At 43.1% G+C, this 14,040-nt stretch overlaps 1 protein-coding gene across 1 annotated transcript in view; it reads left to right on the top strand.

Moving 5' to 3' along the window:
• The window catches only part of SHROOM3 (shroom family member 3), a 336,716-nt gene that overhangs the window by 273,531 nt on the left and 49,145 nt on the right, over positions 1-14,040 (top strand). Inside the window, exon 4 of the mRNA XM_019623516.1 lies at positions 7,102-7,233. Within this exon, the coding sequence (XP_019479061.1) occupies positions 7,102-7,233 (132 nt within the window). The remainder of the gene's footprint in view (positions 1-7,101; positions 7,234-14,040) is intronic.

Raw genomic sequence — 14,040 nt, 5'->3', positions numbered from 1 at the left:
AATATATAGAAAAAGAGAAGAAAAATACCACCCATAATCCTATCACCCAATAGTAACATTTTCGTATATTTGCTGGTCTTTTGTTTTCATGCATATCTTTTTGTCTCGTATGAGTAGCAGAGAACGATGTGGGAGAAATGGCAGGCATGCGTGGCTTGGCATGCGGCTGATGCCTCAGAAAAAGGATTCAAGGCTTACTTATCCTCAGAGTCATTTAATGAAGGGTGGGGTAGCGAGGGCGTGGCCTTGGGCCATTCCTTTTTCAACTTGTTTCATTTCATTTTGCTTTCTGCGCCTGTAAAACAAGGGTCATCACTGTCTCAGATGACTGGAACATGAACTGAATAACTTTTTTAAAGCATAGTCTCTGGTACATACCATGTGCCCAATAAATGTGAATTTCCATTCTATGGGTAAGAAGTTACCATTTATTGCTAGGCACTGTTCCAAGTGCTTTACATATATCAATTCATTCAAGCCTTACAACTACCCTTTGATGCAGGTGCTGTTATTATTTTATAGGGGAGGAAACTGCAGCACAAGAGGTTAAGTGACCTGCCCAAGGTCAAACACCTGTTAGATGAGAGCGCCTGAACAGGAACCTGAGCAGCAGGCTCCAGAGCCCATATTGTTCATACACATCAGACAGGCTGCCAGTGATCAGAGTTGATTTAAGGTCAGGCTCTGAGTGTGTGTCGGGAGGACCATACCCCTCCAGTGGTGGAGTTAGCATCAATTTAATTAGAGGGCCTTGCATGAGGGCTCTTGGTTTCTTATGCACTTGCCTGGGGATCGCTGTTATAGGCTTCCGTGGGTGGACGGATTGAAGTCAAAAGTAAATCTGAAGCAGATTAAATATTTATTAGTTAGGTTAAAAGCTTTGGCTTTTTCCGCAACCCACCCTTTTCCAGTTTTTGTGCGAGGTTGACATAGAGGTCATTGGCTAAGATCTGGTGATAGTTAAGCTTACGGTTTGAGAAAGAATCAGAAATAAGATATTTCAGTGATATAAACTATACACGTGGATTCATTTGGGTGATTTCAGGTGATTTCAACTGAGAGAAAGCAGCAGGAAGGGGAACAGGAGGTACAAATGGACGCAGGTCTGAGATGTAGATGTACATCTGTGCACGGGTAAAGGGTCAAGTATGGCCCTCCTATAATAACCAGGCTGCCAGGCCAGGGTGGGTGAGCCAAAAAACAGAAGAGGTTTTAAGTACAAGTCAGTGTTACGATGGAAAGCACCAAGGAGGTTACAGCCTGAAGGGATACAGAGTGAGCTTCCTAGATAGATTCAAAAAGCAAAAAAAAAAAAAAGGAGAGTAATGAAGGGACAGGGACCCAGAGGTTAAGTCTAAATGTGTGGGTACCAAAGGTCAGTAACAGAAACAAGGGGCTTTTAGAGAAAGGGCAATTCACTGAGAGTGTGAAACCTGTGGTAAATGCTCAGCCATCGGAAAACGAAGACCAGCTTTGTTAAGCTAAGAACAGAAATCTGTACCCAACAACATCAGTTCTTCAAATCTTCCTGCAAACACTGAAAAAGCTGGGAATTCAGGCCTTCTGCCTCCTGGAAATGGAAGGAACATGTGCCGAGGAACCTGTGGCGATGACACCAGAGACCTGCTAACAGGATAGAGAGATGACAGGAAGTCCAGCTTCATGCATGATGGAAATGGAGCAGGATAAAAAGAAGAAAAAAACCCCAGGAAACTAAGAACACGACTTTTAATAAAGCAAATTATGAAAATAGTATACACATGCGCCCAGCCTAAATCCAAAGGTATTTCTCCCAAAGGCTCCGAAAACAAACTTAGTCCTGTGTAAATGCACTTCTTTCTGCTTAATCTCAAAAAGCATCCTGGCGGCTTCAAAACCAAAGGCAGCAAAACTGCCCAGCTGTGCCAGCTGTTTTTCAAAGGGCTCAGCCATAGTCCCCCAACCCAGGTCCTTGCTACCCCATGAAAGCCGGCTGCTAATGAGATGGACCAAGAGTTAGAGCCCAATTATACATATTTTCACAAGGAAACTGACTCACCACCTTATACAGAAATCGACTAAAAGGAAAGAGATCCTACCTTCCCCCAAACGTGTATATAAACAATTTAATGCCTTTAGCAGTTTAAAGGCATAGAGCTCCATTTTATATGCATGACACAATTCTTTTACAATCTTCTATGACTCATTCAACAAATCTGTATTGTGTGCCTACCATGAGCCATTCGCTGTACTGGGCCCTGGGTGTGCAGTGGTTTAAAAAAAACAAAACTGAAGAGAAGCTAGCTGTGGGCCCTGACTCCGTGTGCTTACTGTCTGGTTGAAGAAGATGACCATGAGCAAGTGAACAATTACACTCAGCCATAAGTGCCATAAAGGAAAAGATCACGTGCCAGAAAGAGACTATTTACGGTAGATGAGGCGGTCTCTGAGCCAGGTGTTCAGGGACCAGAAGACTGAGGAGAAGCCAGCCAAGTGACGGGAGTGGAAGGAAGCCTATCTCAGGCAGAGGGAACAGTGTGTGTGAACGCGAAGAGCTTGGAGGGCTTGGGGAGCTCAAGGCAGGCCAGTGAGGTCAAGGTGGAATGATGTTTATGGGTGGAGTGGGCAGAAGCCAGGCCACCGGAGGCCTCTGGCCAAGTCAATAAACTTGGATTTTATCGGATGCTCAGGAGGAAGCTACACTAGGGCTTTATTAGAGCATGACATGATCCATTTACATTTTTAAAGGGCATGCTGGCTGCCTGGTAGATGCTGGATTAGGGGAAGAGAGGAAGTGGCCATTTAGGAAGCAGTTCCCTAGTGAACGAAACACAACAGAAAGGAAGAAACGGCTGATTCTAACAGATAAACCAAGCACTTTCCTAAGGTTTTAATAGTCCATGCCAAGGAGACGTGATTCCTGGCTCCTTTTACCCACCAAGGACAAAATGAAAGCTAAGCTCAGGAGAAAACGGGAACTAAAGGGATCTGGAGAGACGATGAGACGATTTTAATAGGGCCCGCCCAGCTCCGTCAGCCTTCCCCTCAGCTTCCCTAGCCCTGCCCCAGGTTTCCAGGTTTTCAGGAGAGCACAGGAACAGAGTAATCCCGAGCTTTTTCTTCTTGTATTGGTTGAAACTCAGTTTAGAAAGCTTAACAAACGCTATTAAAGTACCAAATAGTAAAGGCAGTCAGTATATATTCAGGAATTATAGCTATTAGGGGCAAGGAGAGGAGAAAATATGAATGTACCCATCATAGGAAGTAGAAGTATGGAGCTATCCGACCTGGATTTCTTGTTTCTCAACTATTTGGGGAAGAAAGATGACACTGGGATTGTGGATCACAGTAATGTTTTTAGCCCCTGCTCACCCTTCTCAAGTCAGCTTTCCTTGTCATCCTTCACGGCGATGTTGAGACTGAAGAACAGCAAGAAACAATATAAAAACAGCCCCCCAGAGCGTCTCACTAGTTTTGCCAGTGGTTAACCTGTAAACCAAAAGGACGTAGGCGGGAAGAAAGGTTATAGATCTGTTGAACATTTAGCAGTATGTCATTTATTGTGCAACCCTGTGCTAGGCTCCAAGCTGGCCTGCTCGCCTTTCTTGAGCTTGTAGCGGAAGGGAGGGACCAGCACACGGACACACAGAAGGCGGTGTGAATGGCGCTTTGAAATGCACATTTATAGCCAGTGTGCTGCTCTGCTAGAGTGGAGGGGGGCAGCTCACCCTGGCCTGCAACCGGAGGAAAGGATGCCCAAACGCAAACCTGAAGGATGAGTGTGGAAAAGCCAGGAGAGGGCTGTGCCTTTCCAGAATCTGGAAGTAGCCCCTTAACGCTGGAGGTTAATATGGTGTATTTCTGTATTTTAAACTTGAAGCCATTTCATTGATTCCATGGTTTTTACAATGCATCTTTGGGTATCTTGAAGTAAAACAATGTACGTTTGAGTATCTTTTAAGTAAAAATAAGCTCATTCCGTAACATGTTTAATTAATGGCTCCATTACCATTCTCTACCCATTCTGACGAAATCTGGGTTAGTAATTCCAAGGCCTGCAGAATTTGGGACAAACTGAAAAATTTTGAAACTGCTGAACTGAAAGGAAGAAGAGTGAGTGGTTGTCAATGATTTTCGTCCCAAGTTAGTGTAATCCCATGTGTAGTTTGAGCCAAAATATACAACCTCTCGGTATCTCAGTTTGCACATCTGGAAAATGAGGCTAAAATATTAGTTCTTATCTTTATAGAGAAGTTATGGGAACCATTCCTGACCTATGGGAAAGCACCCATATCCTTTTATTGGGAGACTTGGAATAATCTGCCTCATTCATGTGGTACCATCATAGCACCATTTCCTGAAGAGACCACAGCACAGAGCAGGCTTGGTGAGGTCCAGTCTGTTGTGAGGCAGGTAGCACAGGATCCTCAGGTGGGTAGAAAAATGTGATTCTAGAGACTGCCCGAGTTAAATATACAGACACTACGCTTCCCAACACTCGTTCCAGGACTATTTTCTGACTGGATTTACTATGTAATTTCTTTCCATTAGAATATATGGATTTTAAATGTTTATTTGTTGTCCAGATTATCCCAGGAAGAGTTTAAAGCACAAAAGGTGCACTCTGGGTGCTGGCGAGTCTTCCTGCACTCTCTCCAGCCTGTTTCCTCACTGGCGTAGTGCATTTAGCCAGCCCACCCAGGGGCCTCCAGACCCAGCCCAGCCAGGGTGGGGGGAGGCTAAGATGAGCAGGGAGGCTGTGTCTTACTCAGCCTGGGGATTACAGTCAGCAGCAAACAACATGGGTGTCGCAAACACTCACACCCAGCTGCTAACCTCTGCTGGCTCCCTGGAGGTAGCAGGTGACAGGACAACATGTGGCCATGGAGATCAGGGCTGGGGTGCTGGTCTCTGCTTTCCTAGCTAGGGTTGAAAAGAATCATGCATTGATAATCCTTAAAAGGAGGAGACAGTCTCATTTTCCTCATGCTTCCATCTCTTTCCACTTGCCGGCACTTCCTGCCAGCCCTTTTCTATGACAGGGCACCCCAGGACCTTCTGTCCCTTGAGGTGATTCCCGGGAAGGGGGAGTGGACAAGGAAAGAGAAACAGGCTCAGCCATTATGGAGAAAGGACAGAGCCAACAATTGTGGTTTAGGTTGCCAAAAATGAGCAAGTTATTAAATGCCACAAAGGTTTTTTGAGAGCTCAGGTCTGGTCTTTGTTTTCCAAGCTAGCAGACGACATTAGGGTCTAGGAAAGAGCTGGAAAGGAAAGCTTGCTATCAAAATGTATCATTTGATGGTGAGATATATTTGAAACTACTTTCCTCCCCTGCTTAAGCCAGATGGCCATTGGGGTTGGTGCTTCCTAGGGTTGTATGACGAATCCTAATGGATGAATTCTGCAAAGGCCCTGACATGGTAACTCTCCAGCCAAGGCTCTTCTTGCTGTTATTTCCGGAATAAATAGGCCTTTTTAGGAGTGTCTGAAAAGGACACACCTTAGCTGAAAGGAGCTCTAGAATGAAAGTACCGTAGTAAGACAGTGTACATACCATACAATGCCCAGGCAGTAAGCTAGACAGTAATAAACATTATCTAGAAAATTTATAGCAACTCTGCAAGATAGGTATAATAAGGACTAATTTCCTGAGTGCTGAATATGTGCCAGGCTCTATTCTAAGTGCTTTACCTGGATCTGTTTAAGTTTCTCAACATTCTGAAAGTAGTTCTTTTGCACCCATTTCAGAGATAAGGGACCAGAGGCACAGAGAGGACAAAGTCACGGAGGTGGTCAGTGGGTTGAGCCTGGATTCCAGCTCAGACAGGCCGAATCCAGAGCCAGGCTCCTAACCGTTATTTTCCCATCACAGACTAGGAACCTGAGCCTCAGAGTATACTTGCCCACTGTCATTCAGTTCATAAGTAACAACCTCAAGTCCTCAGACTTCAAGTTCAGGATTATACAGAATATATTCAAAGCCAGGAGTCCTACAGTTGATGAGAAAAGTAATATTCAGAAGGAGGTGATTGTGCTTAGGTATCATTAAGGTAAAGATGAAACTTTAGCTTAGAAATGGAAACTCCCTGTTGACTCCCTGGTCATCACCCTCCATGTCCTGAAATGAAAAGAAATCAACACCATTCGGTAATCCCACCCCTCTCATCCAAGGCCTAAGCAGAGGAGAAACAGCACGTGTTGTGTTGTACCTCTCAGATTCCTGGTTACGGGATATGCTTGGGGCACATCTGTCTTCTCTCAGGCTTATAAATATTTTTAAAGGCAGACGTTGAAAGCACACCATTGGTCCCCAGCAAAGTGGAATCTGATGGCAAACCTGCTTCAGAGCCTGATGCAGGGGACAGTCTGATCAAGAAGAGGCCTTAGGGGTGCGGTCAGGGCATTTGGAAATTCGGGAGCCCAGACTCTCCTCCTAAGGAGAAGAAATAGGCCTCTTCCCATGGCGGAATGCACTGGCCACGCGGGGCTTAACATTTTTCTCCAACTCCCTGGGAGTATGGAGGAAATGAGTTATGGGGATGGTGTTAGGGACTGAGGGTGGATTTAAATGGGACACACAAAAGGCTTGCCTCCAGCGCGGTGGAATCCAAACAATCTGAAATAGTTTGGGCTGAGGAGCTGGCATGTGCTTTGCCACCCACTGAACACAGCGAGCGCTGTTCCGTATGGAGATCGCTCTCCGCACAGCAACACTGAGAAGTGAGGCAGCAGGGACTTGGTTTCAGGGAACCACCTCGCCTGACAGTTTGCTTCAGTGAGTGCAATTCTTCACTCACCAACGGATGCTGCGTTCTAGGACAGTTCACCTTCATAGTAGTTTTCTTTCTTCCTCCTTGGCTGGAAAATCTGGTATTCTAAGATTGGAGCGTATTTTAGTGCTTCAGAGAAACATAGACAGGAAAGGATAAAGACCCTCAGTAGTGGATTTGCCTTCTTTGGGGCAGAACACTTTGGGGGGTGCGGGCTTAGAACTTGGCACTTAGTTGTGTTGCTTTGCTCTAACTCCAGGGTTAATTTTTACATGTTTCCTGTTAGAGTCATTTGTGTCCCTGCACCGTCACACTCAACTTCCTATTTTCCTTTTTTTCTTTTTGCCAGAGATGCATGTGCAGAACCAGGTCCTGCAGATACTGGCGCCTCTGACTCCTTTGGCCCAGAGCACCTCACCTCTGACCCCCAGCACAGGAAAGCAGCCTGGTCGGGAGGAGCTAAGCTCCGGCTGAAGCACAGGTAAGAGGCTCAGAGGTCTGTGCCACGTGGTTCAGAAAAGGAACTCCGTTGCAGGAAGAGGGAACTGGGGGCAAGGCTGGTGCAGACACAGGCTGGCGAGAGACGTAAGGAGGGCCTGAACATGAGGTGAGACAGAAGCTCAGAGTTCAGAAGGATAACCATCTTAATGACAGTTTTCAAACTAGGTTCCAAAGAACCCAAAAGTTCCAGGGAGGTAATCTGGGGGTCCCTCACATAATTTGATTCAAATATCTTTAAAAAAAATACATATCCAGTACTGTTTTTAAAACTATAATTAAAAACATCCAAAGTGATACACCAACATCTTACACTTTGGAAATGACTAATGTGTTAAATTGTGCAGCAAGATTGAGTCATCTTGGAACTGAGCTTCATTTAAAACTTCTCTTGTTGTCTCTAATTGAGGAGTGTCCTGAGGTTACAAAGTTAGCCTGATAAAAATTTGCAACTGCTACTCTGTGCTCTGGTGTGCAAGGTGGTGTGCCAGGACTTGGCATACATAGCCCGTCACCCCCTCACATCAGTCCTTTGAGGTTTGCACTGGTATAAGGGCATTCAGCTTAAGGAGGTGGTTGATTCAAATTCAGCCAGTGTGACCAAGCTCATAGCCATGATACTCTGTTGCCTCAACAGTCAGCCATACCAGAACCTACTTCATAGGATAGCCATGGGGACTCTGCCAGATAAGATATCAGAGCACTTAGCACAGAGCCCACTCATAGGAAATGAGAACTAAATGTTAGGTAAAATAAATACCAAAAGGTGAAAAAATGATGCCGTTGTGGTTATCGCTCTCACTATCATTTTCATCATTATCACGGGAGTCTGTGTGCCCGTGTGAGAGGCAGTATACAGTGAGTAAGATGGGGCCGAGGGCATCAGACTACCTAGAATTTATATTGTGATTCTGCCACTAACTGCGTAACTTCAGGCACATTATTTAAGCTCTTGCAGTTTCTAATCTCTAAAATGACCTCAATAACTAATCATAGGATTGCTGAAAAGATCGAAAGTGCTAATACACATAAAAGCACATCTTAAGCCCTCACCAAATGTTGGTTATCATTGTTTTCAATTATCCTGATTTCAGTGTGTGGGGTGTTTTTTCATGTAAACATGTGGACTTGCATTATAAATAAGTAAATATTGTAAATTTGGATTTATGTAGTTATCCGTGTTTATGGATATGCAAATATGCATCAAAGTATTTGTTATGTTTTATATAATAAAACAACATTTGTATTGGTGCCTACATTAAGGTTCTCTGTAAGATTTCATTTGTAAAAATGATTTTTAAAAAGTTTGAACATGCCGACTGAGGACAGGCCGAGATTCACAGAGTGTTCTGACTACAAGAGAACCAGCTCACAGAGGTCGTTCTAGGGACAGTGTGAAGAAGCAGCAGCCCTGCGGTTATGAGATTATCACTGTTCCCATCAGCCTCCTAAGCTCCTAAGAGCCTTCTGGTCATAAAAGACAAGGAAAGACTGAGGAAACACCACAAATTAGGGACTAAGGAAACATGACAATTAAATACAACATAGGATCCTAGAGCAGAAAAAAGACATTAGAAGGGGAAAAAAATTGGTAAAATCTGAATAAAGCCTGTAGCTTACAAAATCTTACAGTTGGGCCAGCCAAGTGGCTTGTTGGTTAAGAGCTGGCTTGGGACCCCAGTTCTGAGCAGTAGGGCCCCGGTTCGGATCCCACATGGGGCCATTGACACTGCTCTCTACAGCTAAGATGGTGAACAACAGCTCGACCTAGAACTGGGCTGCTGTGAGGCGCTGGCGACGGCGTAGGCTGCAGTGGGGCTGCAGTGGGCTGCCATAAGCTACCATGTGTGGCTAGCAGCCAATGTGAGCGGCTGGCAGCCGATGTGAGCTGCCAAGAGCCGCCATGAGTGGCCATCCAGAGGCCTGGAGACTGATCTGTCTCACCCGGGAAGAGCGCAATGATAATACCAACTTGGGCCAGTGAAGCGACGTCCTCCACAACTAGACTGAAGAACAAAACGACAGCAACTTGTCTGTTCCCCTCTCCCAATTCCCCAATAAAATCTTTAAAAAACAAACAAAAAAGACAGTCAATTTCTTAGTTTCGATTTTGTGCTATGGTTATAAAAGATATTAACAATAGGGAAAGCTGGGTGATGAATATACAGGAAACCTCTAGTATTTCTGCAACTTTTTATGATTCAAATTATTTCAAAATAAAAACATAAAAAACAAAATGGGCAGAATTTAGGATTGGAATATAACTAGATGGGAACCACTCCAATTTCCAAGTTCAGTCCTACATCAGTGACAACGTGGGTTGCCAAGAGACCTCGGGGCATAGGAAAGAGTTAGGAAGTAGACTATGGACTATTGTAGGGGCTTACAATATAGTTACAGAGAAAAGACACACACAGGTACAATTCTTAGAGTATACACAGTAAAAATTCCAGCCAATAGGACATGAATGAGCAAGAGCGATGTGTGCAACATCCAGGTCATGACTTTATAAAAAAGAAACTGCTTGCCTGCCTGCTCCCTGTCAGCCTCCCTTCACACACACACACAGCACTGGTTAGCCAGCTTTGATGATGATGGCCACACGGATAAGGGCAACCCCAGCTTGCTTTAAAGACAATCCGACCTTGACACTTTTGAAGAGGATGGGCCAGTTATTTTGTAGAATGCCTTCTATTTGGATTGGTCTGATTAGTGCCTCATGATTAGATCGAGGTTATGCATTTTGGGAAAGAATACCACAGAAGTGATGGGTCCTTACGGTGTCCTATCAGGGATTACTTGATGTCATCAGTATGTTTATTACTGGTGATGTTAACCTTGTGTAAGGTAAAGTCTGCCAGGTTTCTCCATTATAAAGTTATCATTTGCCTCTTCGTAATTAAGAAATATCTTGTGAGGGATAACTTTGAGGCTCTACAAATATCCTGTTTCTCAGTTTCTCATTCAACTTTTCCCCACTGATTTTTAGCATCCATCAGTGGATACTTTCTGTGACCATTATTACTCTAATGTTCTAAAGATTCTGTATTTCCTTCATTCTTTCTACATTTATTCATTAGAATTCTTCTGTAAGGAACAGCTGCCTGTTTCCCTAACTTATTTATTTATTCCTCTATTTATATTCGCAAGGACTGCTTCATAGATCAGTCATATTTTACTCTGTGGGCTATAATCTAGTACTACTTTTATTGATATTATTGCTCAAATTGTTCCAGCTTTGGTCACTGGGAAATCTTCTAAGCTGGCTCTGGTCTAAACCCTGGTTTGAAATATGGAAAGGGGTGAGGTGCTGATGTCTTGGTCTTCCAGAGAGAGAAAATAAACATGATGTGCTTACCATCTTCTTAAGAGTCTTACAAGTGTTGAAGTGGGAGGTAAGTAGGGAACATTGAGCAAGTCTAATTTGTGACAGGTCACAGAAGCCTATATACTTACTGATCTGGGAATTGACGGTGCCAGGGTCACCTCATGAACCAATTCCAAGTCCAATGGGCCACAGGAATATATATCTAGCTCTTTTTTCATGGAGAAAATAGCCAGAAAGGATTTCTCACTTATTTATAAGAAAAGGAAAGAGCAAAAGGAAAAAACTTCCCTTCCCCTAGGTGTATACAGGGACCAACCAGCCAAACAACCAAATTGAAGAGAGAGAATCTTAGTGACCCAGGGCTTACTGTTCTCACAGATCCTATCTCAACCTTCCTTTCCTGCTTTGAGCCCTGAATTCTCCCTTATCTGACTTAGTAGGAATCCTATGATCTAACTTATCTTGCAGAAACTTCTCCCTAACATCTGTCAAGCCTTAAGCTAGAATAGTTCAGTGAGTTGGTAAAGGAGATGAAATATTCTAGCTTTAAAACCCAAGGTTGGGCCAGCCGAATGGCTCAGTTGGTTAAGAGCATGAGCTCTGAGCAACACGGTCGCTGGTTCGATTCCCACATCGGCCAGTGAGCTGCTGCTGAGCTGCCAACAAGTGGCAGGATGGCTCAGCTGGTGAGAGCACGTGCTCCTAACAAGGTTTCCAGTTCAACTCCTGCATGGGATGGTGGGCTACGTCCACCCACAGCTAAGATTGAATACGGCACCTTGAGCTGAGCTGCTGGGAGCTGCTGCAACTGGACTTGGAGCTGAGCTAGCTGTGCCCTCTACAACTAAGATTGAAGGACAACTTGGCTGTTCCCCTTCCCTAATTTCCCAATAAAATCTTAAAAACAAAACAAAACACCAACCCACGGTTTACTGAGCCAGTACTTTTCCCCATGAACTTCTCATGCCTTCCTCACCTTCCATCATCAGCCACCACCCTCATTATAATAGCGATCTCATCTCATTACTGAGCATTTACCCTACCTGGTGACATGTTTTGTACTCTGTAAAGTAAATCAAGATGAATGGATAATAGAAACTCAGGGTTTGACTCCTAATTCATTCTCAGTTGAGCAGCACAGCTACGACTTTTGGCTGTGAGTTTCGTCCCCACGCGGCTGACGTAGTGTTCCCAGGACAGTGCCTTAGGAGGCCTCAGTGGGTGTTGATATAGAACCCCTGCTTCAGTAGCCTCCCCAACTGTGGGAAACATAAAGCAGTTAACACACACTTTTGCAGTCAGTGGCATTTTTGCATGTGGAGGAGGGCGTGGGTTTAGCAGGGAAGATCATTCAAGGAAACTTCCTGATGTCAGTTTGATGCATTTTAATCAACAGATGATTTTCCTTACTTCCCTACTCTTCCTGCCCATAATATAGAATTCTGGCATTTATAAGCTGCTTGCTATTGTCTAAGATGCCGGTTCTTCTCAGGAAAAGTTACTAAGAGTCACCTTCTCTTCTTCCGGATAGAGCAGGAATTGAATTTTAATTGGCCAGTTTATGGAGGTGACTGGGAATGACAGTCCCTCCCACTGGCACTAAGCTTAGCAAGTTCTGGGCAGGCAGTTCAGGCTGTCTGACTGGAGACACGTGGAATTGTCAGGGAAGACTTTGCAACCCTGGGAGGAGCAGAAAGCAGTAGCATGGTGTGATGACTTTTTACCCTACTCCAGAAGGTGCCATTCAGCTGGCCAGGGGGTTGTTACCTAGGATGTTTCTGTGTGCCACAAGGTAAGCCCACTATTATATGAGAATGAGATTTAGAATCTTGCATTGCAGGATGATTCTCCACTGAAAAGCCTTTCACAAGTATTTGTTTGATGTTGGGCTATATCTCTTGATAAAGAAAAATAACTAATCAGCCACATGTTAAATTTAAGCCCGTTTCTCTAATTGTCATGAAAATTATTATTTGAGCACCTCATCCTGTATTCAGTGTACTCTTAATATTTCTGTGTGGGAACTTGCAATCATTCTCCTGCATATACTATTGCCGTATTTTTTATGGTATGCATATTTAGAGTGGCTTTTTATCTCCTTCAGATTAGCCTTTGCTTTGTGGTGTGTACTTCATGATTTTGCTTCCCCATTTCCCTGGGGGAATTTCAGAACGTTTCTGTTTCTCATGAAGAATGACTACTTACCTATGTACTACTGGCAACCAAGTTCTCTGTTCTCATTGCCAACATCTGTAAAAAGAAATGGAACCTGTGACTATATTCTCAATTTCAAGGAAAAGGCACAGTCTTCTCATTTAACTTTCAGTTTACATGAAAAGAAGAGTTGACTGAGATGGCCAGTTTTGAATTATTTAACTCCATCACAATTAAAGGTGTAAATACTTGATTATCTTGTCCTTTATTCTTAATAGTTTGAATTCAGCTTTTATCCTTATAATCTTTATTCAAAATTTTTGTTCATAGATATAACCTTAATACCAATGCTTGCTTCTAAGGATGCTTTTACTTAAAAGAAAATATGATATGGAAAAGAACAGGTGGATACAATGTTACAGTAATGTTCTAGATCTCAAGGTGACTTGAATCTATTTTATTATTACGGACACTCATTTTATTATATCTTGTAAAGGGTTAAAAAGAAAATATGAACTGCTTATATTATAAAACATATAGAGAGCTCACAGTGCTGGTTTTTCAAGTTTTATCTTCATTCTTGCATTTGAAAGTGAATAAGAGAGAGCATTCTTTTGAATTTTATTATTTTCTCCCCAACAGTGTCAGGTCATGTGTGAGTGTTGGTGAAGGTTCAACTTCTCCTTGTAAAATTTGTTGTGGAACATATTGGTGGTAGATTTGAACTGAGGAGCTGAGCAAGTATCGTTAAAACGTTCGGCTTCTCTGCCTTCAAACCGTCACGATTCTTTTCATTCAGGTTCCAATATCATTTGAAAATTTTATTTTTAATGAACAATTCCATTGTAGTATAATTTTAAAATACAGCTTCTTTTTTAGGCCATTGTTTAAGATTTTTATTGAAATTAATGCTTTCTGTCCTTCTATTTGTTGTGGCCTTCAATTTCTTATTTGTGGCCTCTTTCTCTAAATGAGGAGAAAGTGAAATAGAGGAGAGAAAAAACACAATATAATGCATCGAACTTACTCCAGAAGAGAATTGAGTTTCTTTAGTATGGGAGGTTTGGGAAAGCATTTATTTGTTTTTGTTAATGGAGTGGTATTTGGGTGTGTGGGGGAATCACTACTAAAGGTAAGGCTTGTGCCTCACACACACACAAAAAAACTTTTGGCAAATGAAATTTAATTTGTACTTTGGGATCATGTAAAAATTAATTAGCTTGATTTTGAGATATCTTAGTATTTAGATTCCTTTAAACCCTCAAAGCATAATCTTCTGCAGGTTTATACATTAAGGAGTGTTTCCAG

The sequence above is a fragment of the Hipposideros armiger genome, unplaced genomic scaffold (assembly GCF_001890085.2).
Source record: "Hipposideros armiger isolate ML-2016 unplaced genomic scaffold, ASM189008v1 scaffold_552, whole genome shotgun sequence".
NCBI lineage: Eukaryota > Metazoa > Chordata > Mammalia > Chiroptera > Hipposideridae > Hipposideros > Hipposideros armiger.
This window is presented reverse-complemented; position numbering and strand designations above follow the sequence as displayed.